This window comes from Rhinoderma darwinii, chromosome 1 (genome assembly GCF_050947455.1).
Source record: "Rhinoderma darwinii isolate aRhiDar2 chromosome 1, aRhiDar2.hap1, whole genome shotgun sequence".
NCBI lineage: Eukaryota > Metazoa > Chordata > Amphibia > Anura > Rhinodermatidae > Rhinoderma > Rhinoderma darwinii.
In genome coordinates this window covers 656,671,126-656,697,550 of record NC_134687.1, presented here as the reverse complement: position 1 = coordinate 656,697,550, position 26,425 = coordinate 656,671,126, and the positions used below count along the sequence as shown (strand labels likewise).

General features: G+C 44.4%; 1 protein-coding gene across 1 annotated transcript; it reads left to right on the top strand.

Annotated features, from left to right (window-relative positions):
- LOC142663958 (uncharacterized) lies at positions 1–25,585 on the top strand. Its single transcript, XM_075842815.1, has 9 exons — positions 1–246; positions 1,828–1,991; positions 3,346–3,519; positions 3,604–3,727; positions 7,887–7,984; positions 8,072–8,150; positions 8,276–8,373; positions 8,540–8,651; positions 22,688–25,585. The coding sequence occupies exons 2-9, from the start codon at positions 1,914–1,916 to the stop codon at positions 23,644–23,646; spliced, it is 1,722 nt and encodes a 573-aa protein (XP_075698930.1). The 5' UTR covers positions 1–246; positions 1,828–1,913; the 3' UTR covers positions 23,647–25,585.
- Positions 25,586–26,425: the final 840 nt, after the last annotated feature.

Below are 26,425 nucleotides of genomic sequence, written 5' to 3'. Positions count from 1 at the left end.
TTCACAGGTCCTTCATTCTCCACTTTTCTCCACTAATAAGTTCTGACCCGGTCACTTGGTGGTGACGTCATCACAGGTCCTTCAGCCATTGCCATGTATGAGGTAGAGAACAGCGCTGGTCGGGTGTTCTCTCTGTTATCAGTCCCCCCTGTATACAGAGAGCTGTCAATTATTGAGTGACCCCGCCCACTGAACTACACCCAGACTGAGCAGGGATTTGACCCCTCCAGTGCCGGCCTCTTTGGGGTAAGTTGTTATTTCGGATGTTTTGTGGGACGAGTCGTATTTTGTAATGACATAATATTCGGGACATACAACTTATTCACTGACTTTTATACATTTCTTGTTAATGTCGTTCACCATGCGGTTTAAGGGAATGTTCACACGCAGCGAATACGACCCACAACACGCAAGGAAATCCCCCCGAATATTCACCCCAAATGGTGGCCGTATAATCCTCCCGAATATCTACTACAGAAATACAAGGCCGATCCTCACCTCTCCCAGCGTTACCATAGCAACACGCCCTGCTCTTCCGGCCGTGTCCAGGTGACCCCTATAATGACATGTGACCTCTCCGGCCTGTGATTGGCTGCAGGGGTCACATGACGCCTTCTTTTTTTCTATATGTGTAACCTGCAGCGTTGCTGTGAACACGCGGCGGAGCCGCAGAGGATTCTGGGAACAATGGCGTTTGTTGCGGAACTTGACTTTCCCATTGAACTTAATGGGGAAATTCTGCAACAAATGCGCAGCGAATCCGCGGTATAAATCCGATATCCTGCGTGTCTATAATCCGCACCGCAGGTTAACCTCTTCACCGCCAGGACAGCTTCTGTTTCCGTTTTTCCCTCTCCGTCTTCTCAGATCTATAACTTCTGTGTTTTCTGTCAGTGCCGCGGTGCGAGGATTAGATTCTGCGGGACGAGTTGTAGATTTTTCTGGGCGTCGTATAAAGTATCACATAATGTCACTGCAACTGCAAAACTTCTATGTGAGGGAAATGGGGAAAATCTGTGATTCCTCCAATGTTTATTTGTGGTAAAAACGTCCTGATAACTTTATTCTGCGATCATTATGATTACGGTGATAACAATTTCTATAATTTTTCATAATGTGCGACATTTACATAGAAAAAGCGAATCGTTCAAAAAAAATTTTTTGGTGTCGCCAAATTCTCAGAGCCAGAACTTTTTTAATTTTCCCGTGGATGGAGCGGAGTGAGGGTTTCTTTGTTGTTTGTGGGGCGAGCTGCCGTTATTGGTCACTTTTTCTTATTTTTTTCATGGCGTTTATTTTTTATACAAGACTGAAAACTTTACCTGTGCACCACGTCTTGTGAGATGTCAGCAAGGTCTCCCCAGTATCCGCCATGTGTCAGGTTGTCAGGAGTCAGGTCTTCATTGTCTGGGGGGGAAATGTCTTCATTTTACTCTTCTCACCTGAGAGATGTGCCATAAATGTCTGATATATGGGGGTCCCACCTCTATGTGGAGAACGGGGGTCCCCCGACCCGCCTGGTGAGGTGATGACTACATCCAGGTGGAGAATGAATGTAGAGGTGACCACACATGTGCACGACTCTCTCCATTCACTTGTATAGGAGTTCCAGAAACAGCCGAGCACGGCCACCCAGTGGTGGAGCCGCATCTATCAGACATTTCTGGCATCTCCTGGGGAGAAATGTCCGTGTTGGGAATACCCCTTTATTCCATGTGGTGACGGCTCTGAGAAGATGTTTCTCTCAATGATGAATAAGTGAGGTTCTGTATGTCACACATGATGTTGTCCCCTGTATGATCTCCATCTTCTCCTTTCTTCATAAAGACGTCTGCAGTACTAGATCCTCCAGATCCTCCAGTTTTCTCATCTTCTCCTCCACAACATTCCTTCTCCTGAGTGACCCACCAAGGATGGACAAGGACAGGAATGAGATAAGCAGAAGAATATTAGACTTCACCTTGGAGATCATCTACCTGTTGAGCGGAGAGGTAAACTTTTCTACATTATAGAACAAGTCACACATAGGGAAGGGACAATACATAATAGGAAGAATCCAGTGTCCTGTATACCAGCGTCCAGACCTTCCAAGTGACGTCAAGAAGCCACCAGCAGAAAAGCTGAAGATCAGCCACCAATATGGTCAGTTATGTGTCATGTCACCAATGCAGCAATAGTAATGTTGTAGAGCAATGAGAATGCCCAGGAATAATAATAATCTTTATTTATATAGCGCCAACATATTACGCAGCACTTTACAATTTAGAGGGGACATGAAACAAACAATATCAGACATTACATAGTGACAAAGTTAATTTACAATTCAAACCTGGGGAGTGAGGACCCTGCTCGCAAGAGCTTACAATCTATGAGGACATAAGGGAGACACAAAGTGTAATAGTGTTTGTTCTGTACAATGGTCCGGCCATTTTTATACACATGCGGTGGTAACATAAAGCTGCATGAGCCGGTCACCAGCCAGTATCCGTGTATGACGGACATGAAGAGAAGGAGTGTGAGGGAATCTTATTCTGATGACTAATCTAAAGGAGGGCCATGGAAAGGAGTCAGATTAGGGAATGTTATAGGCCTGTCTAAATAGATGTGTTTTCAGGGCACGTTTAAAACTGTGGATATTGGGAATTAATCTGATTGTCTGGGGTAGCGCATTCCAGAGGACGGTGCAGCACGAGAGAAATCCTGGAGACGGTAGTGGGAGGTTCGGATTATGGAGGATTTTAATCTAAGGTTGTTGGCAGAACGTAGAGCCCGAGTAGGGTGGTGGACAGAGATGAGGGAGGAGATGTAAGGAGGTGCAGCACTGTGGAGAGCTTTGTGGGTGAGAGGAATAAGTTTGAATTTTATTCTGAAAGGGATGGGCAATCAGTGCAGTGATTGGCACAGATTAGTGGCGTTGGTGTAGCGGTTGGTCATAAAGATGAGCCTGGCTGCTGCATTGAGGATAGATTGGAGAGGGGAGAGTTTGGTGAGGGGAAGACCGACTAGTAATGAGTTACAGGAGAGATGGTACTGGAAGCCAAATCTGCTGATGGTTTGTCCAATAGGGGCTGTGTAGAGAGAGGAACCAGGAGGATCAGGATGACCTCTATATAGAAACATAGAAGATGACGGCAGGAGGAGAGCACATGGTCCATCTAGTCCCCCCAATATTATTTCCTTATTAGTTTGGCCTCGTTCTATTTTCTCGATGTCTTTTTGTAGGTGAGGTCTCCAGTATTACAGATGTGGGGTCACTAGAGCTCTATACAGCGGGGTCACAATCTCCCTCTCTACTGAGGGGGGAATACTGTGTTCAGTTCTCTAGGTGTCTCTCTCCATACACAGGAGTACACAATAGTGAAGAAGACATCGGGTGACTGTACGACTCCCATCATCCTTGAGTCAGGAGGATGGAGCAGTAGTCAGAGCCCCATCACAGAGCCTCCCCCTCACTCCCGGATACATGAGAAGAAGATCTTAGAACTGATCTACAAGATGACTGAGCTGCTGACTGGAGAGGTGACAGTGCTGGGAATGCTGGGAAATTCTACAGTAACAGCACTGGAGGTGTCTGGGTGATGACTGTATCATTGTGTCTGTCAGGTTCCTATAAGGTGTCAGGATGTCACTGTCTATTTCTCCATGGAGGAGTGGGAGTATCTAGAAGGACACAAGGATCTGTACGAGGAGGTCATGATGGAGGACTACCGGCCGCGCACATCACAAGGTGAGATGAGGCAGATATATTATTTTGTTTAAGCCTTAACCCCTTCCCGACATCCGCCGTATATATAGGGGAATATAGAGCGGGCTCACGGGCTCCATAGAGCCAGTGTGTCGGCTGTGTTTTAACAGGGTGAGCCGTTGGTTGGCACGGCAGCCTGGGGGCCTGACGAAGTCCCCCAGGTTCGCTATCTTTGCCTCCGCCAGGGCTTCATATGAGACTGTCACAATCGCGCTATACTGCAATACATTAGTATTGCAGTATATCGTGCAAGCGCTCTGGTTAAAGAGGCTCTGTCACCACATTATAAGTGCCCTATCTCCTACATAAGGAGATCGGCGCTATAATGTAGGTGACAGCAGTGCTTTTTATTTAAAAAAAACGATCTATTTTTACCACTTTATTAGCGATTTTAGATTTATGCTAATGAGTTGCTTAATGCCCAAGTGGGCGTATTTTTACTTTAGACCAAGTGGGCGTTGTACAGAGGAGTGTATGACGCTGACCAATCAGCATCATGCACTCCTCTCCATTCATTTAGGCAGCGCATAGGGATCCTGCTAGATCCTTATGTTCTGTCTTATACTAACACATTAACAATACTGAAGTGTTTAGACAGTGAATAGACATTCCACAGGATGTCTATTCACAATCTCTGCACTTCGTTTACTCTGTCTGTGGTATTTACAGCAGAGGAAGCGTAATCTCGCGAGATGACGCTGTAGATGACAGGTTACAACGAGATTATGCATCCTCTGCTGTAACTACCATAGAAACAGTAACGAAGTGCAGAGATTGTGAATAGACATCCCGTGGAATGTCTATTCACTGTCTAAACACTTCAGTACGATGACATTAAAAAAAAAACCTCCTAAAATTGTCTCTTTATTTGAGACATAAATTAAATATCCACAATATAAATATATTTGACACATAATTCGGGTCTTTTAATGCTTATTATATGGGTATTCCCAGAATCCACAATTGTCACCTATCCACAAAATAGGTAATAATTGTCTGATTACTGTGGGCCCCACCACTGGGACCCCACCTGTCTTGAGCCCCCTGGTCCTCCTCACTGCTCAAACGTGGTGAGGAGGACATATAATGGAGCGGTGGTCGAGCGTTCACGCTGCTGCTCCATTCAAAGTCTATGGGAATGATGGAAAGAACAGAATACTGCGCTCGGTTGTTTCTGTTCGTCTTCTAGACATCGAATTGGGTGAAGGGTGCAGTGAGGAGGAACGGCGGTTCGGGACTCCCATTCTCGCCAGCGGTGGGGCACCCAGCGATCAGGCAATTAACACCTACTCTGTGAATAGGTGATAATTGTTGATTTTGTGAAAACCTTTTTAACCCTTTAATAAAGTCTCAGATTTTAGCCTTTAACCCCTTCCCGCCACAGCCCTTTTTCAGATTTTAATTTTCGTTTTTTCCTCCCCACCTTCCATAACTTCTTTATTCGATCTAGTCCTATGAGGGCTTGATTTTTGCGGGACGAGTTGTAGTTTTTCGTAGCACCATTTTATTTTGCCATATAATGTACTAGGAAACGGGAAAAAAATTATGTGTGGGGTAGAAAATGAAAAAAAACAGCGATTCCTCCGTTTTTTTTGCGCGCCGTTTTTACGGAATTCACTTTGCAATTAAGACAACATGTTAACTTTATTCTCTGGGTCAATACGATTACGGCGATACCAAATATATATAGTTTTTTCTATATTTTACTACTTTTACAAGTAAAAACCTAAGGGTGGATTTACACGAGCGTGTGCGTTTTGCTTTTCTGTTTACATTCATTTTTTTGCTGCTGTTAAGCGAATAACGCGCGTCCCACGGAAGTGCTTCCGTGTGGTGCGCGTGATTTTCACGCACCCATTGACTTCAATGGGTGCATGATGCGTGAAAAACGCCGAAATATAGAACCTGTCGTGTTTTACACAGCGGACTCGCGCTGCGCAAAAATCACGGACAGTCTGCACTGCCCCATAGACTTGCATAGGTCTGTGCGACCCGCGTGAAATCCACGCGGGTTGCACGGACACAAATCACATTCGTGTAAATCCGCCCTAAGTGTAAAAATTAAAATTTATTTTGTGTTGACAAATTCCGAGAGCCATAACTTTTTTTATTTTTCCGTCGATTAAGTGGTATGAGAGCTTATGTTTTTGCGGGATAAGCTGTCGTTTTTAATAATACCATTTTGGTGTACATGCGACGGTTTGATCACTTTTTATTTATTTTTTGTCGGAGATGAGGTGACCAAAAAATAGAGATTCTGGCGTTTAAATTTTTATTTTTTTATTTTTTTACGGCGTTCACCGCGCGGGTGAAATAATGATATATTGTAATAGTTCAGACTTTTACGGACGCGGCGATACCAATTATGTTTTTTTTTTTTTTTTTTACTATTCTCTAGGGGAAAAATGGGAAAAGGTTTTTTTTTTAAACTTCTAATTTTGTAATTTTTTTCGCCCCCCCTCTTTCTAACGGTTTAAATGCTTCGATCGCTATTGACCGCAGCATTTAACGAGTGGGATCGTGGTTGGACATGACTTTATTCTTCATGTTTGTAGCCGTGTAAGGTCTTGCCTCTTCCAGGATGAACTGCAAATTTTTTAGGAACCATTTTCAGGAGACTTTTTGTTTTTTTATTCTATTACCAACTGATGGTCATGTTTGTTTTGTTTGAGGGAGATATTTTGGATTTGGGGATAATACGAGGTGTTGAGGATCTGAGTTATGAAGAAATACATCAAAATTAAACGTATTTCCCGTAGGGAAGAGAAGGCTCAGGGGGCGGGGATATAAAACAATGTAACAAATTATTATTTTCATGGACCCGCAGAGAACACTTGGTCACTGCTTATAATTAAAGGAGGTACAATTTCATCACAAAGTCCTAAAGCCGCACATCACGGTCCGAACCATAAAAATTATGGAATTATGGAATCCCACAGGATTTGGTAATGGTAAAGTGTGGAGAGTGATAAGAAAGGGTTAAATATCTTCCTTGTAAGACACAATATACAGGGTTACTGGTAGTAATGTAGAATGTGGATCCAGGGATGTGTCCAATTGTCAGCCGGGGGCAGGGAGGTATTTTTCACTTTATGGATTATTGGGTCCCTGCCATGTAAAGATTGGTTTTTGCCTCTGGATTAACTTGTTTTTTTAAGTATAAAAAGTTTGAACTTGATGGACTTAGTGGGTTGAAAAATACCTATTTAATTTTAATAGAAAATGTTCTTCATTTTTTTATACTTCTACTGTGTGGGGAGAAGCTGCTGCTCATTACACGCCGTTCTCCCTGTAGTAACACTACTGTCCAGTATTGTACTTTTCCCTCTGCATGAGCACAGCTCCGGACAAGCAGTGAGAGGGTTAAAGAGCGATTTCCATTGTATTATATTGTCGGCATTCATGTGATTGTCAGTTGTGTAATATTACATACATATTAATTATATGGCTGCCGCAGTTTAGTCTAGTAATATAATCTGACATTGTAGCTTTCAGCAGCTGGACCCATGGCGCATGGCTACTCTCTGGACAGCTTCCTTTTTGAGAAGGTTTGTCCATTCAGAGCAATCTCCACACTCTCCATAGCCGCAGCTCTACTCCTGCATTTCCTAGTGCGCGTGCTGACCCTCCTACTTTAAAGGCCAGTGCACACCTAATTATCCACCCAGCTTTCCAGGACCTTTCCCTGGTTTAATCATTGCCTGAGCAGTTTGGTTCCTCCTAGCTTGCTAGTGATATCCTGCTAATCATTTGTTTGTAATTCTTGTGTTTGACTCTGCCTGTACCATTGACTATCCTTGCCAGCCGCCGGACCTGACCCGACCCATGCTTATTACTAGGACAAATCTCTACCGCGTGCCCTTACCTTTCATTTTACCTGACCTTACATTCAGTCTGCTCTTTAACACCTGTTAACTACGGCCGTCGCCAGGGGAGACTACTCTTGGGGTAGTGACCTGGGGTTCCCCAGCAGCAAAGTCCAAATCCCTGTATAGGGGTTAAAGGGTGAATACCTGGGGTTCCCTTGGACTCTGCTGTCCTATTTAGCCCAACATCAAATCCCTTGGTGACACAGTGGGTTCAAACCATCCTCTGTAGGCCTCGTAACATCATGTATTTAGTCACTGTGTGTCTCCCACAGGTGGATCCGGTAGGAGAAATCCACCAGAGAGATGTCCCAGTCCTCTGTATTCCCAGGACTGTCCAGAGGAATATCACAATGTCCCAGAGAATCATCAGGTAGATGAAGCTGAAGTTTCATCAAAATATGACCATAAAGTAATTGTAAGTAAGTTAACTTTAATGTTTATTTTCTTTTCTGTTTAGGGTGATAATCTGATTGATATTAAGGTTGAGGTTAAAGATGAAGCAGAAGAGGAGATGGATGTAGTGGCTGATCAGCAGTGTAAGGAGGGGGGGGGACGTTCATTAGTTGTAAAAGAAAAATGTGTTTTGAGGATCAAGTAGATACTACTCCCACCATCTCATCACATGAAAACAATCTATTCAATCACTGTGTGTTTCCTACAGATGGATCCCGTAGGAGAAATCCACCAGAGAGATGTCCCAGTCTTCTGTATTCCCAGGACTGTCCAGAGGAAAATCACAATGTCCCAGAGAATCATCAGGTAGATGAATCTGAGCCCTATACCAGATCTATATAGGGGGGTGTGGAGCTTTTTGGTTCCGCGGTCATAGATGTGGTCATAGATTTTGGTGGTTTCTTATGTTGATCTGTTAGATTCTTCGCACTCTCTGCTGTATTGTACTGAATTGTTACATATGTGAAATAAGGGGGAAGATCTGACTAATAATAAAGCGGAGGATGAAGAAGAAGAGCGGGTGAGGGGCTATCAACCGTGTAAGAGTGAAGTGGAGGAGGAAATTCCAGGAAGTGTTACCACAGGTCAGTAATAATGAATTTAGAAAGTGAATTGGGAGGTTTGTTAAGGTGAGGTTCCTCCTTAGTTCTACATTACAGTAACACGTCAGACAATGTGTTATACATAGTGCAGGACCTGAGGGAGCCGTGACTGCACATAGAAGTTCTCTACAAGGTGTTCTATGAATCCGGTCATGCACTAGGCTTAATATCAGATTTTGGGGGGCACCAGCTGCGATTAACAGCCGAGATTTGAGAAAATGACAGGAAATGGGGAGTCCTTACACTCCTGAGTAAATCTCTAGCTTTTCAGATAAAATCTCAACGATCTGACACCGAAGGCAGACTTCTACACACACTTTTAGATAAACCAGCGGGAGAATGAGGTATATACAATGTGTATGGACCAAATTGAGATAATAGACAATTCTTTACGGCTTTACAAACCCAAATCACACTAGATACTGTTCTAAGGTTGTAACAGGGGACTTCAACATGATGTTGTCACCAGCGGAGGACAGAAAAAGCTCAAGACCATCCTCACAATCGGTTAGAACATCTGATAAAATATTACAATCGTTCACCTCTGATTTACTACTAGTAGATTCCCGGCGATCCTTTAATCCAGATGGGCAGTAGTACACACATTATTCCCATGCTCATGGTCCAGAATTGATTATAGCTTGGTGGTGGCGACTTAAATTCTTCCAAAATAAGGGGCATAAAAATGTTGTACACATGCTACATAACTGTAATGATGGGGGTAAGGAAAAGACAAGTGAGCCCTAATCTACCCACCACTCAGTCCCTGCCTACTTGCAACGACCCGCCCTAGGCGACAGGCTACAACTGGGCGACGGTCCATACACTCAATAAGTGCACGACAGACAAACAGACAAGGGTACACAGAAGCAAGGGAAAAGCGGCAGTTGCCCACGGCAACACCGTGAGCAACAAGAGTGGTGAACGACCCGAGTCGAACCAGGAGTGTACGAAGTACCAAACGCAGAGCAGGAGAGTAGTCAGTAAGCCAGGGTCAATAAGAAGCAGGGTCAAATGGTACAAGAAGCTGCAGCAGGGCCAGGAAACAACACGAGAAGAATCACAAGCAAGGAGGAACAGGAAAGGCAGGTATAAATAGACAGAGGGCGGGAGCTAGCTCCGTCTGGCCAGGCTGTGATAGGCTCTCCCACTCCTAAGCCTGCCATCCTGAGTGGTGGAAGATGGAGTCAGTCTCACAGACATAGAAGCAGGTGCAGACTGATTACCTATGGGCGTGGATACAGAAGCTGTGCCTGGCAGATCCTTAACAGTACCCCCCCCCTTTTATGAGGGGCCACCGGACCCTTTCTAGATGGACCTGGTTTATTGGGGAAACTAAGTTGGAACCTCCTGACCAATATCCCAGCGTGAACATCCCGGGCGGGTACCCAAGTCCTCTCCTCAGGCCCGTATCCTCTCCAATGGACCAGGTACTGGAGGGAGACTTGGACCATCTTGCTGTCCACAATCTTGGCCACCTCGAATTCTACCCCCTCAGGGGTGAGAACGGGGACAGGAGGTTTCCTCGAGGGAGCCAAGGACAGGGAGCAGCGTTTAAGGAGGGAGGCATGAAACACGTCGTGTACTCGAAAAGATGGGGGCAACTCCAGTCGGAAGGAGACAGGATTGAGGACTTCAATGACCTTGTACGACCCTATAAACCGGGGAGCAAACTTCTTGGACGGGACTTTAAGGTGCAAGTTCTTTGACGATAACCACACCAGATCCCCGACCATAAACAAGGGGTTAGCAGAACGTCTTCTATCTGCCTGAGTTTTTTGTATGCTCTGGGACGCCTCTAGGTTCTTCTGAACCTGGGCCCAGACTGTGCACAGTTCCTGATGAACGACCTCTACCTCGGGATTGTTGACACTACCAGGTGAAACGGAGGAGAACCGTGGATTAAACCCAAAATTACAGAAAAAGGGGGAGACCCCTGACAACTTACTGACCCGGTTATTAAGGGAAAATTCGGCGAGGGGAATGAATGAGACCCAATCATATTGACAGTCAGAGATAAAACACCTTAAATATTGTTCTAGAGACTGATTAGTCCTCTCGGTTTGGCCATTAGTTTCAGGATGGAAGGCAGAGGAGAAGGACAGATCAATCTCCAACTTTTTATAGAAGGCTTTCCAAAACAAAGAAACAAATTGTACCCCTCTGTCAGAAGCAATATTGACAGGGACCCCATGGAGACGCAGGATGTGTTTGACAAACAAGGTAGCTAACGTCTTAGCATTGGATAGTTTTTTGAGGGGCACAAAGTGGCACATCTTACTGAAGCGGTCTATTACAACCCACACCACCGACTTGCCTTGAGATGGAGGCAAATCGGTGATAAAATCCATGGAGATATGGGTCCAAGGTCTCTGGGGAATGGGAAAAGAACGTAGTAAGCCCGCTGGTCGGGACCTGGGAGTCTTGGACATAGCACAAACCTCACAAGCGGCGACGTAGGCCTTAACGTCTTTAGGCAACCCAGGCCACCAATAGTTTCTGGCAATGAGGTGCTTGGTACCCAGGATGCCTGGATGACCAGATAGTGCAGAGTCATGATTTTCCCTAAGTACCCTTAGCCGGAATTGCAGGGGAACAAACAGCTTGTTCTCAGGAAGGTTCCCGGGAGCTGAACCTTGATCAGCAGCAATTTCAGAGACTAAATCAGAATCAATAGAGGAAATGATTATACCTGGAGGCAAAATACAAGCAGGATCTTCCTCCGAAGGAGGGCTGGCCATGAAGCTACGCGACAGTGCATCAGCCTTAATATTTTCAGACCCAGCCCTATAGGTAACCAAAAAATTGCATCTGGTAAAAAATAACGCCCATCGAGCTTGTCTCGGGTTTAGCCTCCGGGCAGATTCTAGGAAAACCAGATTCTTGTGGTCGGTAAGGACCGTTACCTGGTGCCTAGCCCCCTCCAGGAAGTGGTGCCACTCTTCAAATGCCCATTTAATGGCTAAGAGTTCGTGGTTGCCAATATCATAGTTACTCTCAGTGGGCGAAAACTTCCTGGAGAAGTAGGCACAGGGACGGAGATGGGTGAGGGACCTGGTACCCTGGGACAAGACAGCCACCACTCCCACCTCGGACGCGTCAACCTCCACGATAAATGGCTCCATTTGGTTGGGCTGAACCAACACCGGGGCCGAGATAAAGCACTTCTTAAGGACCTCAAAAGCCTGGACAGCCTCAGGAGGCCAGCGAAGGAGATCAGCACCCTTGCGAGTGAGGTCCGTAAGAGGCTTAGCGATGACCGAGAAGTTAGCAATAAATCTCCTGTAATAATTAGCGAACCCCAAGAAGCACTGTAACGCCTTCAGGGAGGCAGGTTGGACCCATTCCGCCACTGCCTGGACCTTGGCGGGGTCCATGCGGAATTCATGAGGAGTGAGGATTTTACCCAAAAATGGTATCTCCTGCACCCCAAACACACATTTTTCGGTCTTCGCAAACAGTTTGTTTTCTCGAAGGACCTGGAGCACCTTCCTGACATGCGCAATGTGGGAGTACCAGTCCTTGGAAAACACAAGTATGTCATCAAGGTACACTACAAGAAATACCCCCAGGTAATCTCTTAAAATCTCATTTATGAAATTCTGGAAGATCGCGGGAGCATTACACAACCCAAAGGGCATGATGCGGATAAGGTTATACGCCCCCCGTAGATCAAACTTAGAGAACCATTGGGCCCCCTGAACCTGATTAAAGAGATCAGGAAACAAAGGAAGGGGATACTGGTTCCTTACAGTGACCTTATTCAAGTTACGGTAGTCAATGCATGGCCTAAGTCCACCATCCTTCTTCCCTACGAAGAAGAAGCCAGCACCTACCGGAGAAGTAGAGGGGCGAATGTAACCCTTGGCCAGGCATTCCTGGATATACTCTCTCATGGCTTCACGTTCGGGACAAGAGAGATTAAATATCCTACCCTTAGGGAGCTTAGCTCCTGGTACCAAATCTCCTCAGGGGGAGAAATAGAATTAACAGAAAAACATGACGTCAAGCATTCATTACCCCATTTGGTAAGATCCCCAGTATTCCAGTCAAACGTGGGATTATGCAACTGCAACCAGGGAAGGCCTAAAACAAAATCGGACGATAATCCCTGCATCAACAGTACAGAGCACTGCTCCAAATGCATGGAGCCAACAAGGAGTTCAAAAACAGGGGTATGCTGTGTAAAATAACCATTAGCAAGAGGAGTGGAGTCGATACCCACTACCGGGACAGGTTTAGGCAAATCAATCAAAGGCATAGCTAGAGACATAGAAAATTCCACAGACATGATATTAGCAGACGACCCTGAATCCACGAAGGCACTGCCGGTAGCAGACCTACCACCAAAAGAGACCTTAAAGGGAAGCAATATTTTATTAAGTTTCATATTTACGGGAAATACCTGTGCGCCCAAATGATCTCCCCGATGATCACTTAGGCGCGGAAGTTTTCCAGCTGCTTATTCTTACGCCTAGGACAGGTGTTCACTTGATGCTTGTCATCCCCACAATAGAAGCAGAGACCATTCTTCCTGCGGAACTCTCTACGTTGTTGGGGGGACACTGAGGCCCCAAGTTGCATAGGTACCTCCGAGTCTTCCGTGGAAAAACAAAGCAACGGAACCTCGGGAGGCATCATGGGGGAGTCAGAGGAGAAAACACAAAAACGTTCACGTTGTCGTTCCCTGAGACGTCGGTCAAGTCGTACCGCTAAAGCCATAACCTGGTCAAGGGAGTCAGAAGAGGGATAGCTAACTAGCAGGTCTTTCAGGGCGTTCGACAGACCCAACCTAAACTGGCACCTTAAGGCAGGGTCATTCCACCGAGACGCTACGCACCACTTCCTAAAGTCAGAGCAATACTCCTCAACAGGTCTCTTACCCTGACGTAAGGTCAACAGCTGACTCTCGGCAAAGGCAGTCCTGTCAGTCTCGTCATAAATGAGTCCGAGAGCAGAAAAGAAAAGATCTACGGAGGAAAGTTCAGGGGCGTCAGGAGCCAAGGAGAAGGCCCATTCTTGGGGCCCTTCCTGGAGCCGGGAAATAATTATACCCACCCGCTGGCTCTCAGAACCTGAGGAGTGGGGCTTTAAACTAAAATAGAGCCTACAACTTTCCCGAAAGGAGAGAAAAGTCTTCCGGTCCCCTGAGAACCGGTCAGGCAACTTGAGGTGGGGTTCAAGAGGTGAGGTGAGGGGCACTACCATGGTAGCATCAGGCTGATTGACCCTCTGAGCCAGGGCCTGGACCTGTAGGGAGAGACCCTGCATTTGCTTAACCAGGGTCTCAAGGGGGTCCATAGTAGTGTGAGGGACCAAGGTAGAGTAGGTATATGGGCTTGTGATTATGTAATGATGGGGGTAAGGAAAAGACAAGTGAGCCCTAATCTACCCGCCACTCAGTCCCTGCCTACTTGCAACGACCCGCCCTAGGCGACTGGGTACAACTGGGCGACGGTCCCTACGCTCAATAAGTGCACGACAGACAAACAGACAAGGGTACACAGAAGCAAGGGAAAAGGGGCAGTTGCCCACGGCAACACCGTGAGCAACAAGAGTGGTGAACGAGCCGAGTCAAACCAGGAGTGTACGAGGTACCAAACGCAGAGCAGGAGAGTAGTAGGTAAGCCAGGGTCAATAAGAAGCAGGGTCAAATGGTACAAGAAGCTGCAGCAGGGCCAGGAAACAACACAAGAAGAATCACAAGCAAAGGAGGAACAGGAAAGGCAGGTATAAATAGACAAAGGGCGGGAGCTAGCTCCGTCTGGCCAGGCTGTGATAGGCTCTCCCACTCCTAAGCCTGCCATCCTGAGTGGTGGAAGATGGAGTCAGTCTCACAGACATAGAAGCAGGTGCAGACTGATTACCTATGGGCGTGGATACAGAAGCTGTGCCTGGCAGATCCTTAACAGTACCCCCCCCCTTTTATGAGGGGCCACCGGACCCTTTCTAGATGGACCTGGTTTATTGGGGAAACTAAGTTGGAACCTCCTGACCAATATCCCAGCGTGAACATCCCGGGCGGGTACCCAAGTCCTCTCCTCAGGCCCGTATCCTCTCCAATGGACCAGGTACTGGAGGGAGACTTGGACCATCTTGCTGTCCACAATCTTGGCCACCTCGAATTCTACCCCCTCAGGGGTCAGAACGGGGACAGGAGGTTTCCTCGAGGGAGCCAAGGACAGGGAGCAGCGTTTAAGGAGGGAGGCATGAAACACGTCGTGTACTCGAAAAGATGGGGGCAACTCCAGTCGGAAGGAGACAGGATTGAGGACTTCAATGACCTTGTACGACCCTATAAACCGGGGAGCAAACTTCTTGGACGGGACTTTAAGGTGCAAGTTCTTTGACGATAACCACACCAGATCCCCGACCATAAACAAGGGGTTAGCAGAACGTCTTCTATCTGCCTGAGTTTTTTGTATGCTCTGGGACGCCTCTAGGTTCTTCTGAACCTGGGCCCAGACTGTGCACAGTTCCTGATGAACGACCTCTACCTCGGGATTGTTGACACTACCAGGTGAAACGGAGGAGAACCGTGGATTAAACCCAAAATTACAGAAAAAGGGGGAGACCCCTGACAACTTACTGACCCGGTTATTAAGGGAAAATTCGGCGAGGGGAATGAATGAGACCCAATCATATTGACAGTCAGAGATAAAACACCTTAAATATTGTTCTAGAGACTGATTAGTCCTCTCGGTTTGGCCATTAGTTTCAGGATGGAAGGCAGAGGAGAAGGACAGATCAATCTCCAACTTTTTATAGAAGGCTTTCCAAAACAAAGAAACAAATTGTACCCCTCTGTCAGAAGCAATATTGACAGGGACCCCATGGAGACGCAGGATGTGTTTGACAAACAAGGTAGCTAACGTCTTAGCATTGGATAGTTTTTTGAGGGGCACAAAGTGGCACATCTTACTGAAGCGGTCTATTACAACCCACACCACCGACTTGCCTTGAGATGGAGGCAAATCGGTGATAAAATCCATGGAGATATGGGTCCAAGGTCTCTGGGGAATGGGAAAAGAACGTAGTAAGCCCGCTGGTCGGGACCTGGGAGTCTTGGACATAGCACAAACCTCACAAGCGGCGACGTAGGCCTTAACGTCTTTAGGCAACCCAGGCCACCAATAGTTTCTGGCAATGAGGTGCTTGGTACCCAGGATGCCTGGATGACCAGATAGTGCAGAGTCATGATTTTCCCTAAGTACCCTTAGCCGGAATTGCAGGGGAACAAACAGCTTGTTCTCAGGAAGGTTCCCGGGAGCTGAACCTTGATCAGCAGCAATTTCAGAGACTAAATCAGAATCAATAGAGGAAATGATTATACCTGGAGGCAAAATACAAGCAGGATCTTCCTCCGAAGGAGGGCTGGCCATGAAGCTACGCGACAGTGCATCAGCCTTAATATTTTCAGACCCAGCCCTATAGGTAACCAAAAAATTGCATCTGGTAAAAAATAACGCCCATCGAGCTTGTCTCGGGTTTAGCCTCCGGGCAGATTCTAGGAAAACCAGATTCTTGTGGTCGGTAAGGACCGTTACCTGGTGCCTAGCCCCCTCCAGGAAGTGGTGCCACTCTTCAAATGCCCATTTAATGGCTAAGAGTTCGTGGTTGCCAATATCATAGTTACTCTCAGTGGGCGAAAACTTCCTGGAGAAGTAGGCACAGGGACGGAGATGGGTGAGGGACCTGGTACCCTGGGACAAGACAGCCACCACTCCCACCTCGGACGCGTCAACCTCCACGATAAATGGCTCCATTTGGTTGGGCTGAACCAACACCGGGGCCGAGATAAAGCACTTCTTAAGGACCTCAAAAGCCTGGACAGCCTCAGGAGGCCAGCGAAGGAGATCAGCACCCTTGCGAGTGAGGTCCGTAAGAGGCTTAGCGATGACCGAGAAGTTAGCAATAAATCTCCTGTAATAATTAGCGAACCCCAAGAAGCACTGTAACGCCTTCAGGGAGGCAGGTTGGACCCATTCCGCCACTGCCTGGACCTTGGCGGGGTCCATGCGGAATTCATGAGGAGTGAGGATTTTACCCAAAAATGGTATCTCCTGCACCCCAAACACACATTTTTCGGTCTTCGCAAACAGTTTGTTTTCTCGAAGGACCTGGAGCACCTTCCTGACATGCGCAATGTGGGAGTACCAGTCCTTGGAAAACACAAGTATGTCATCAAGGTACACTACAAGAAATACCCCCAGGTAATCTCTTAAAATCTCATTTATGAAATTCTGGAAGATCGCGGGAGCATTACACAACCCAAAGGGCATGATGCGGATAAGGTTATACGCCCCCCGTAGATCAAACTTAGAGAACCATTGGGCCCCCTGAACCTGATTAAAGAGATCAGGAAACAAAGGAAGGGGATACTGGTTCCTTACAGTGACCTTATTCAAGTTACGGTAGTCAATGCATGGCCTAAGTCCACCATCCTTCTTCCCTACGAAGAAGAAGCCAGCACCTACCGGAGAAGTAGAGGGGCGAATGTAACCCTTGGCCAGGCATTCCTGGATATACTCTCTCATGGCTTCACGTTCGGGACAAGAGAGATTAAATATCCTACCCTTAGGGAGCTTAGCTCCTGGTACCAAATCTCCTCAGGGGGAGAAATAGAATTAACAGAAAAACATGACGTCAAGCATTCATTACCCCATTTGGTAAGATCCCCAGTATTCCAGTCAAACGTGGGATTATGCAACTGCAACCAGGGAAGGCCTAAAACAAAATCGGACGATAATCCCTGCATCAACAGTACAGAGCACTGCTCCAAATGCATGGAGCCAACAAGGAGTTCAAAAACAGGGGTATGCTGTGTAAAATAACCATTAGCAAGAGGAGTGGAGTCGATACCCACTACCGGGACAGGTTTAGGCAAATCAATCAAAGGCATAGCTAGAGACATAGCAAATTCCACAGACATGATATTAGCAGACGACCCTGAATCCACGAAGGCACTGCCGGTAGCAGACCTACCACCAAAAGAGACCTTAAAGGGAAGCAATATTTTATTAAGTTTCATATTTACGGGAAATACCTGTGCGCCCAAATGATCTCCCCGATGATCACTTAGGCGCGGAAGTTTTCCAGCTGCTTATTCTTACGCCTAGGACAGGTGTTCACTTGATGCTTGTCATCCCCACAATAGAAGCAGAGACCATTCTTCCTGCGGAACTCTCTACGTTGTTGGGGGGGACACTGAGGCCCCAAGTTGCATAGGTACCTCCGAGTCTTCCGTGGAAAAACAAAGCAACGGAACCTCGGGAGGCATCATGGGGGAGTCAGAGGAGAAAACACAAAAACGTTCACGTTGTCGTTCCCTGAGACGTCGGTCAAGTCGTACCGCTAAAGCCATAACCTGGTCAAGGGAGTCAGAAGAGGGATAGCTAACTAGCAGGTCTTTCAGGGCGTTCGACAGACCCAACCTAAACTGGCACCTTAAGGCAGGGTCATTCCACCGAGACGCTACGCACCACTTCCTAAAGTCAGAGCAATACTCCTCAACAGGTCTCTTACCCTGACGTAAGGTCAACAGCTGACTCTCGGCAAAGGCAGTCCTGTCAGTCTCGTCATAAATGAGTCCGAGAGCAGAAAAGAAAAGATCTACGGAGGAAAGTTCAGGGGCGTCAGGAGCCAAGGAGAAGGCCCATTCTTGGGGCCCTTCCTGGAGCCGGGAAATAATTATACCCACCCGCTGGCTCTCAGAACCTGAGGAGTGGGGCTTTAAACTAAAATAGAGCCTACAACTTTCCCGAAAGGAGAGAAAAGTCTTCCGGTCCCCTGAGAACCGGTCAGGCAACTTGAGGTGGGGTTCAAGAGGTGAGGTGAGGGGCACTACCATGGTAGCATCAGGCTGATTGACCCTCTGAGCCAGGGCCTGGACCTGTAGGGAGAAACCCTGCATTTGCTTAACCAGGGTCTCAAGGGGGTCCATAGTAGTGTGAGGGACCAAGGTAGAGTAGGTATATGGGCTTGTGATTATGTAATGATGGGGGTAAGGAAAAGACAAGTGAGCCCTAATCTACCCGCCACTCAGTCCCTGCCTACTTGCAACGACCCGCCCTAGGCGACTGGGTACAACTGGGCGACGGTCCCTACGCTCAATAAGTGCACGACAGACAAACAGACAAGGGTACACAGAAGCAAGGGAAAAGGGGCAGTTGCCCACGGCAACACCGTGAGCAACAAGAGTGGTGAACGAGCCGAGTCAAACCAGGAGTGTACGAGGTACCAAACGCAGAGCAGGAGAGTAGTAGGTAAGCCAGGGTCAATAAGAAGCAGGGTCAAATGGTACAAGAAGCTGCAGCAGGGCCAGGAAACAACACAAGAAGAATCACAAGCAAAGGAGGAACAGGAAAGGCAGGTATAAATAGACAAAGGGCGGGAGCTAGCTCCGTCTGGCCAGGCTGTGATAGGCTCTCCCACTCCTAAGCCTGCCATCCTGAGTGGTGGAAGATGGAGTCAGTCTCACAGACATAGAAGCAGGTGCAGACTGATTACCTATGGGCGTGGATACAGAAGCTGTGCCTGGCAGATCCTTAACAATAACTCTGAACGACATATAAAAACTATGTCAGAACTGACCCAAGAATATGATATATCGGGGGACCAGACCCTCCAGTATATGCAGCTGAAATCCTTCTGTAACAAGAAACGACATGGTCTGAAATTAAATTAATTTCAATGACTTTGATAAAATGTGGGCATTAGATAGGTCACAAAAACCATTTCTGACATATGCCTAGCGATTAGAGATAGATGCGGATCATGCAAAACGCCAATCCGCTTTCTGTATTTGTAGAGAGTACTGCATAATGAAGGGGTTTTCGCACGTATTCTGGGGGACTGGCTGTTCCTGCGCAAGTATGTTCCGTATGAGACTTGGAGACAAACCCATTTCAAATTGATTCATGCAGCTATATATGCCTTTTAACCTACCTGCCTCACCAACTAATCCAGGCAGATTGACAAGTTGTCTGAACATAAGTGATGACATATCGGACCTAAACCATGGTAGGTGGACGTGTTGACATACTCAAACTTACTGGAAAGGGTTCCTCAAATATATTGGTACTATGTGGAATATTCCATTGCAATTACCACCTCTCCTATTATTATTTCACTCTATCGCTCCTACAGCATCTCAATCTTATGAGGGGGCGAAACTACCCACTATGATGCGTATAATTTTTTTGATAACTAAAAGATGTCTGTTGAGCAATTGGCTCAAACCTCAGTTTCCCACGCTAAATGATATATCTGATCAGCTAAAACGATATTTATATGCTGACAAAATAGAAACCTAAAGACACAAAGACAATACGATTCTTTAAGAAGTGGAAACCATTTATTATTACACATCTCACGCCATCTGAAATTAAAGAACTTATGACACAACTGCAATATTCCACATGGTACCATACAGAAAACCTGAGGGGATCTCTAGGAGTCCTACAACAATTTACCTAATAACATATTTTCTTGATATGTGAGTAAACTGTGCCAGTTTTTTCCTAATCCTGATTCACACGCTAACATCGATGTCATTGATTGATTGTTATTTTCTGCTGGTCTGCATATCATAATTTGGATTATCTAATAGGATCAATGTTTGCGCTGATAGTTTCTGACTGTTTTTGTATATTGACTTTCATTTCTGTAATCGTACTTTCAATAATAAAGACATTTTCCATTTTTTTTTTATAAATGGTGCCATTAAAACACTTGTTCCGCAAAAAACAAGCACTCACACAGCTGTTTAAGAAAAAATGAAAAAAAAAAAGGTTATGGCTTTTAAAATGTCACAATGAAAGAATAGAAAAAATTGCTTGGTCAAGTAAGGCCCAAAATAGACTGGTCTCTAAAGGGTTAAAGATGTGGTTGTTTTTTACTTTTGGGGTAATCAATCTTCTAGGTCCATGATTATTAGAAAGCTTGCATATCACATGCAATTATTGTACATACAAAGGCGTTTTAGTGATGATCACCTGCACTCAGAGGCCACTTTACTAGATCCACCTTATTAGTACTTGATAGGACCCTCGTTCCCCTTGGAACAGCCTGAAGGTTGTGCTTTTTGAATTTTTTTAGTTTTATCCAATCCTGGTTTATGTAATAAAAGTGGTGACTGGGTGTACAGACCTGGCCAAAAGTTTTGAGACTGACACAAGTTTTAGCTTTTACAAAGTTTGCTTCTACAGTGCTTTTAGATCTTTTAGCCAGAAGTGTTCTTAGGCAAAATTGTGAGTGGGCCCACTCGCTTGGATGAAAAGCAACCCCACACACGAATGGTCTCCGGATGCTTTATGTTGGCATGACAGGACTCATGGTAGCTCTCACCTTTTCTTCTCTGGACAATCATTCTTCCAGATGTCCCAAACAGTCTGAAGGGGGCTTCCTCAGAGAAAATAACTTTACCCCAGTCCTCTGCAGTGCAATCCCTCTACTTCTCTGAAGGGGGCTTCCTCAGAGAAAATAACTTTACCCCAGTCCTCTGCAGTGCAATCCCTCTACTTCTCTGAAGGGGGCTTCCTCAGAGAAAATAACTTTACCCCAGTCCTCTGCAGTGCAATCCCTCTACTTCCTGCAGAATGTCAGTCTGTCCTTGATGTTTTTCTTGGGCGCTCTGAAGCCTTATTCAAAGCATTTGAGCCTCTCTCCTTGAAGTTCTTGATCATCCAATAAATGGTTGATTTATGGGCAATCTTACAAGCAGCAATGTCCTTGCCTGTAAAGCCCTTTTGATGCAAAGCAACGATGACTGCAAGTGTATCCTTGGAGGTAACCATGGTTAACAGAAGAGTACAAGGATTTCAAGCACCATCCCCGCCCCATCAGACTGACTCCAGATGCCTTAACTCCTAAGTCATCACCCCTATAACCTCAGTTTTATTGCCCCAGCTTAACTTAATGATGTATCACCTCATGTACTAATTGTCTTTGTGTAACATCTTAATGTTGTGCTTTTTTCTAAGTCATCCATTTGTGCTCTGAAAGCTTGCATATAGAACTTTTATGGTTGGCCAATAAAGGTATCATACCTTCTATACTTTTTGTCTCTTTTGACACAAAGGTATTTAACATTGCATAAAGTCTGCTCTTATAATTCAATCAGCATGGCAGAGTGATCTCATCTGCCTTGTCCTTTAACACTTTTTCCTGAGCTAACGAGAAGATCACTGAAATTATGTTAGCAGGGCATTTTGTGGCAGGGCTGAAATGCAGTTTAAATGGGGTTTTTGTGATTAAGTTAATTTTCATGGCAAGGAATGACTGCAATTAATTGCAATTCAACGGATCATTTTTCATAACAATTTAAAGTTAATGCAAATTGCCACTATAAAAACGGAAGCAGCAAACTGAAATTTGTGGCAGTCTCAAAAACTTTTGGTCAAGACTGTAGACCAGAATTCAGGACTTTGTCATTGATATATTTTAAAGAGTTCTACAGAGCGCTATAAGGTTGTAATCACATATACCGTTCTTGGAGCATTTTGATTTAGCCAAAGCCAGGCATGGATACAAAAGGAATGGCGTATACTTCGCCTTGTATCCACTTTTGGCTTTGGCTAACACAAAACATAATGGGTTAGATCACATTACAAACTTTCAAACCAAAACTAAATTGGTAACATTAACCAAATATGCATAACTTGGAGTACATGTAAACTTATGTGGAGAGTATATATGTAGCTTTCTGATTTTAATATAATACAGCAGAGACAACCGTTAAATGTTATTTTATTTCTTTGTATTTGCTTATTATGTTACCCCTGATCCCCATCCATTCCTTTCTGTACCCTTATCCCTCTTCCCTCCTTATTATGTCTCAAAAATGTAAACAAATAAAAAATGTACAATAAAGAAAAAAAAAAAACTGCAACTCAAACTACATCAATAACCTCCTCAAAAGCAGTTTGTGTGTTTCCAGCCTAATGTGAATGTTATAAATGTGTCATCTTTGTGGTTTGAAAATAAATAAATCATTAAATCCATTTTTATCCAAACAGAAAGTTCTAGTAAGAAGTCTGAGGAAAACTTCATGTTATCGCTAAATTATAAAGTAGAAGATGAAGATATCACGCAGCATTCTTCAGGAGAAAACCTCATTACCATTAATGTACATCCAGGACTTCACAGTACAGATCTATCATATAATTCCCCTAATCATGAGGAACTTTCTCCTGACCATTCACAGATTGTTACCACAAGTACAGGTCAGAAAGGGGGTAAAAGGTTTCAATGTTGTGAACAGTTTACAGACTGCTCAGGTATTATTACACACAAAATTCACAGTGGGGAGAAGCCATGCTCCTGTTCAGAATGTGAGATATGCTTTACACATAAATCACATTTTGTTATACATCATAGAAGTCACTCAGAGAAGAAGCCACATTCATGTTCAGACTGTGGGAAATGTTTTATAGAAAAGTCATTTCTTGTTAAACATCAGAGAATTCACACTGGGGAGAAACCATATTTGTGTACAGAATGTGGAGAAGGTTTTACAGATAAATCACATCTTGTTACACATACGAGAATTCACACCGGAGAGAAGCCATATTCATGTTTAGAATGTGGGAAATGTTTCACAAAAAGCTCTAATCTTGGTAAACATGAGAGAATTCACACAGGAGAGAAGCCGTATTTATGTTTAGAATGTGGGAAATGTTTTATTACTAAATCCAATCTTAGGGATCATCAGAGAGGTCACACAGGGGAAAAACCATATTCATGTTCAGAATGTGGGAAATGTTTTACAATTAATTCACAGCTTGCTAGACATAAGAAAATTCACACAGGGGAGAAGCCATATTCATGTTCAGAATGTGGGAAATGTTTTACAATTAATTCACTGCTTGCTAGACATAAGAGAATTCACACAGGGGAGAAGCCATATTCATGTTCACTATGTGGGAAATGTTTTTCCAATAAATCAGATCTTGTTAGACATGAGAGAATTCACTGAGGAGAGAAGTCGTATTCATGTTCAGAATGTGGGAAATGTTTTATTACTTTAACCACACGTAGGGATCATCAGAGAAGTCACAAAGGGGAGAAGCCATTTTGATGTTCTATATGTGAAAAATGTATTACAAGAAAATAACATTTTTAAACTCATCAGAAAATGGACAGCGGAGAAACTATTCTTGTTTGGAATGTGGGAAAAAAATCTATAAGAGCAAAAAAAGATATTTAACACATCCGTTTATTCAGACATTAAACCTTCCTTCACATAAACTTGTTGTGTGGCATTTTTTTTTTTTTTCAATTAAAAAAAAAACATGCATTTCATGCATTTTTTTTTGGGTGGTACTTTTTAACCAGACATTTTTAATGTGCTTTATTTAGGTGTGCTTTCTTTTCCCGATAGAAAAGCTTATGGGAAAATACCCCAACTAACCACATGCTGTAACATCTGGCTGCAGCGGTTTTTGCCACATGAAAAATGCCACAAAAACCGCGTTCTTCCCAAACACGCGGTGTGTAGTGGTACTCTACGAGTGTTTTTTTGGATGGTATTTGCCTGGATCTGCCAAACACTCAAATTATATTTACCTGAGGTCAACTGTGACTGGAATCTATTTAGGAAATGTATTGCGAATATAAGGCTATGTTTACACTTCTAACAAAAAACGTCTGAAAATACGAAGCTGTTTTTAAAGGAAAACAGCCTCTGTTTTTCAGCCGTTGTTTTTTTGAAGCAACTTGACTTGTCACAGGGACTCCTAGCGTCGTACATAACTATGATGCTAGGAGCCCGGCTCCCTGCATTGTGTTCGATCCGGGACTTGCGGCCGAAATACGTTCCGTCCTTTACGGACCGAACATGCTCGTGTGAATCCAGCCTAAGAAGGTCCCAGCCCCATCCTCCCATGCCTGAGCGTTGTTTGTCATATCCTAGTTTGTCTAGCAAATGGTCTCCTAGTGCTTTCCAGCTCCAGTGTTCCCTGTTCCTGTGCTATCCTGTTCTAGTGCCGTGCTGGGCTGTGCTGTAGTCATGCTGTGCTGTACCTACGCCTGTCTTGCTGCTCCACGCCTGACGTCTACCCGCTGCCTAGTCCCAGCCGAGCCTGCCTTGCTTCTGTCCGAGCTACCACAGGTACCTTATACGAACTGTGTACTGTGACCTGCACCCTGTTGGCCGACTGCCATACCGCCAAGGCGGTACGGCCCAGTGGGTCCACGAACCCTATGTGACAATAATATTGCATTCTGCAAGGAATGCATGATCTTGGGTGCATATTCTTTTGGCATGTACATATTCTCCAATGGGTCGATTATTGATTACATGCTTGCGGTGTGCGCTAGCTGCATGTAAGAACGAATTTCCTGGTGTTGGTTTATGGTAGAGGCCACTAAAAATACATGACTTAGAAGGATCTCCAGGTAATATTTAGAAAAGTAATCGTTATAGGGTCCATATTGTGAGTGAAGATCAAATTGTTATCATTATTATTCACATATTCTATGAAATTGTGTATAGATGTGTGGGAACCAGACCATATAATCAAAATGTTGTTTGCCGTAATAGTGGATGTCCTTGACATTATGGATTCAAATTATTGTAAATATAATGTTCTTCCCACCAAGAAACGTAGATGTTGGCTAGGGAGGGTGAGAATTTTGACCCCATTGAACAGCCTAAACATTGCAAATAAAAAACGTTGCCAAACAAAAAATAATTGTGTTTTAACCCCTTAATACCGAAGATGTTTTAAACCATAGGGACAGGAGCAATTTTCGCAGTTTTTCTATTCACAGATGTAACGCAGTATAACTCTGTATGTGTTTTATGTATAGATGTGAATTTTGCATTTGTTTTCGTGGGACATGTAGTGCTTCCTTTTTGTGGTATATATGTATAGGTAACATTTTTCTTATTTTTTTTTATAGCCGTGGAAAGACCGAAAAAAAAAGAAACATTTAGATTTTTCATCATTTAAAATGTAACAGTTTGAAAATAAAAGTAATTGTATCATACAAATGTATTGAAATATATTTTTTCATTTATCCTGATCATAAGGACACCTGACTTGGAGGTGTAGTTTATTTTTTTTGACCAGAAATATAGTATAAAACACAAGTGTCCCTTTTTTCAATTGCGCACTAAAATGTCTTAATTTCGTTTTTTACGCCATGGTATTAATGTATGGGTAATGGACTTGAAGTCCAATAAATAATGTGTTCTACAAACTAGACACTCTAAAGTCTGTTTCTAGCGGTTCAATTTCTGTCTTAACACTTCACACTTTTTACAGAATTTGTCCAAACTTGGGCCAAAAAAATGTAAATTGCATTTTTTTTTTACAAAAGTGGCAGTTTTCTTAAGCCATTTCGAAACACCATATGACATATTGGTAAAAGTGACACCTTTCCACATTCTGATATTTCTCCCGTGTACGGTGATACCAAATATGTGTGTAATAATCTATTATATAAACCCGTTATAGGGCATATCATAGAAGGATTCCATTTTGGCTTTTGGGGGCCTTTTTATGCCAGAGCTGATTTTAGGGAACCACGATATATTTGCCGTGGTACTGCAGGTCATTTTGACAAGTATAAATGTCCTGCTAATATTCATCTAGGGGTATAGTGAGTATTTTTAATAGGTGAAAATAAATAAATAATATGTTTTTCCAGAAAATACAGTATTGCTGCATCTTTACCGTGAAACATTATCCAATAAGCAACCCTCCCTTTTGGTTCTCCCTACAAAAACTGTGTGAAAATAAATGAGTTAA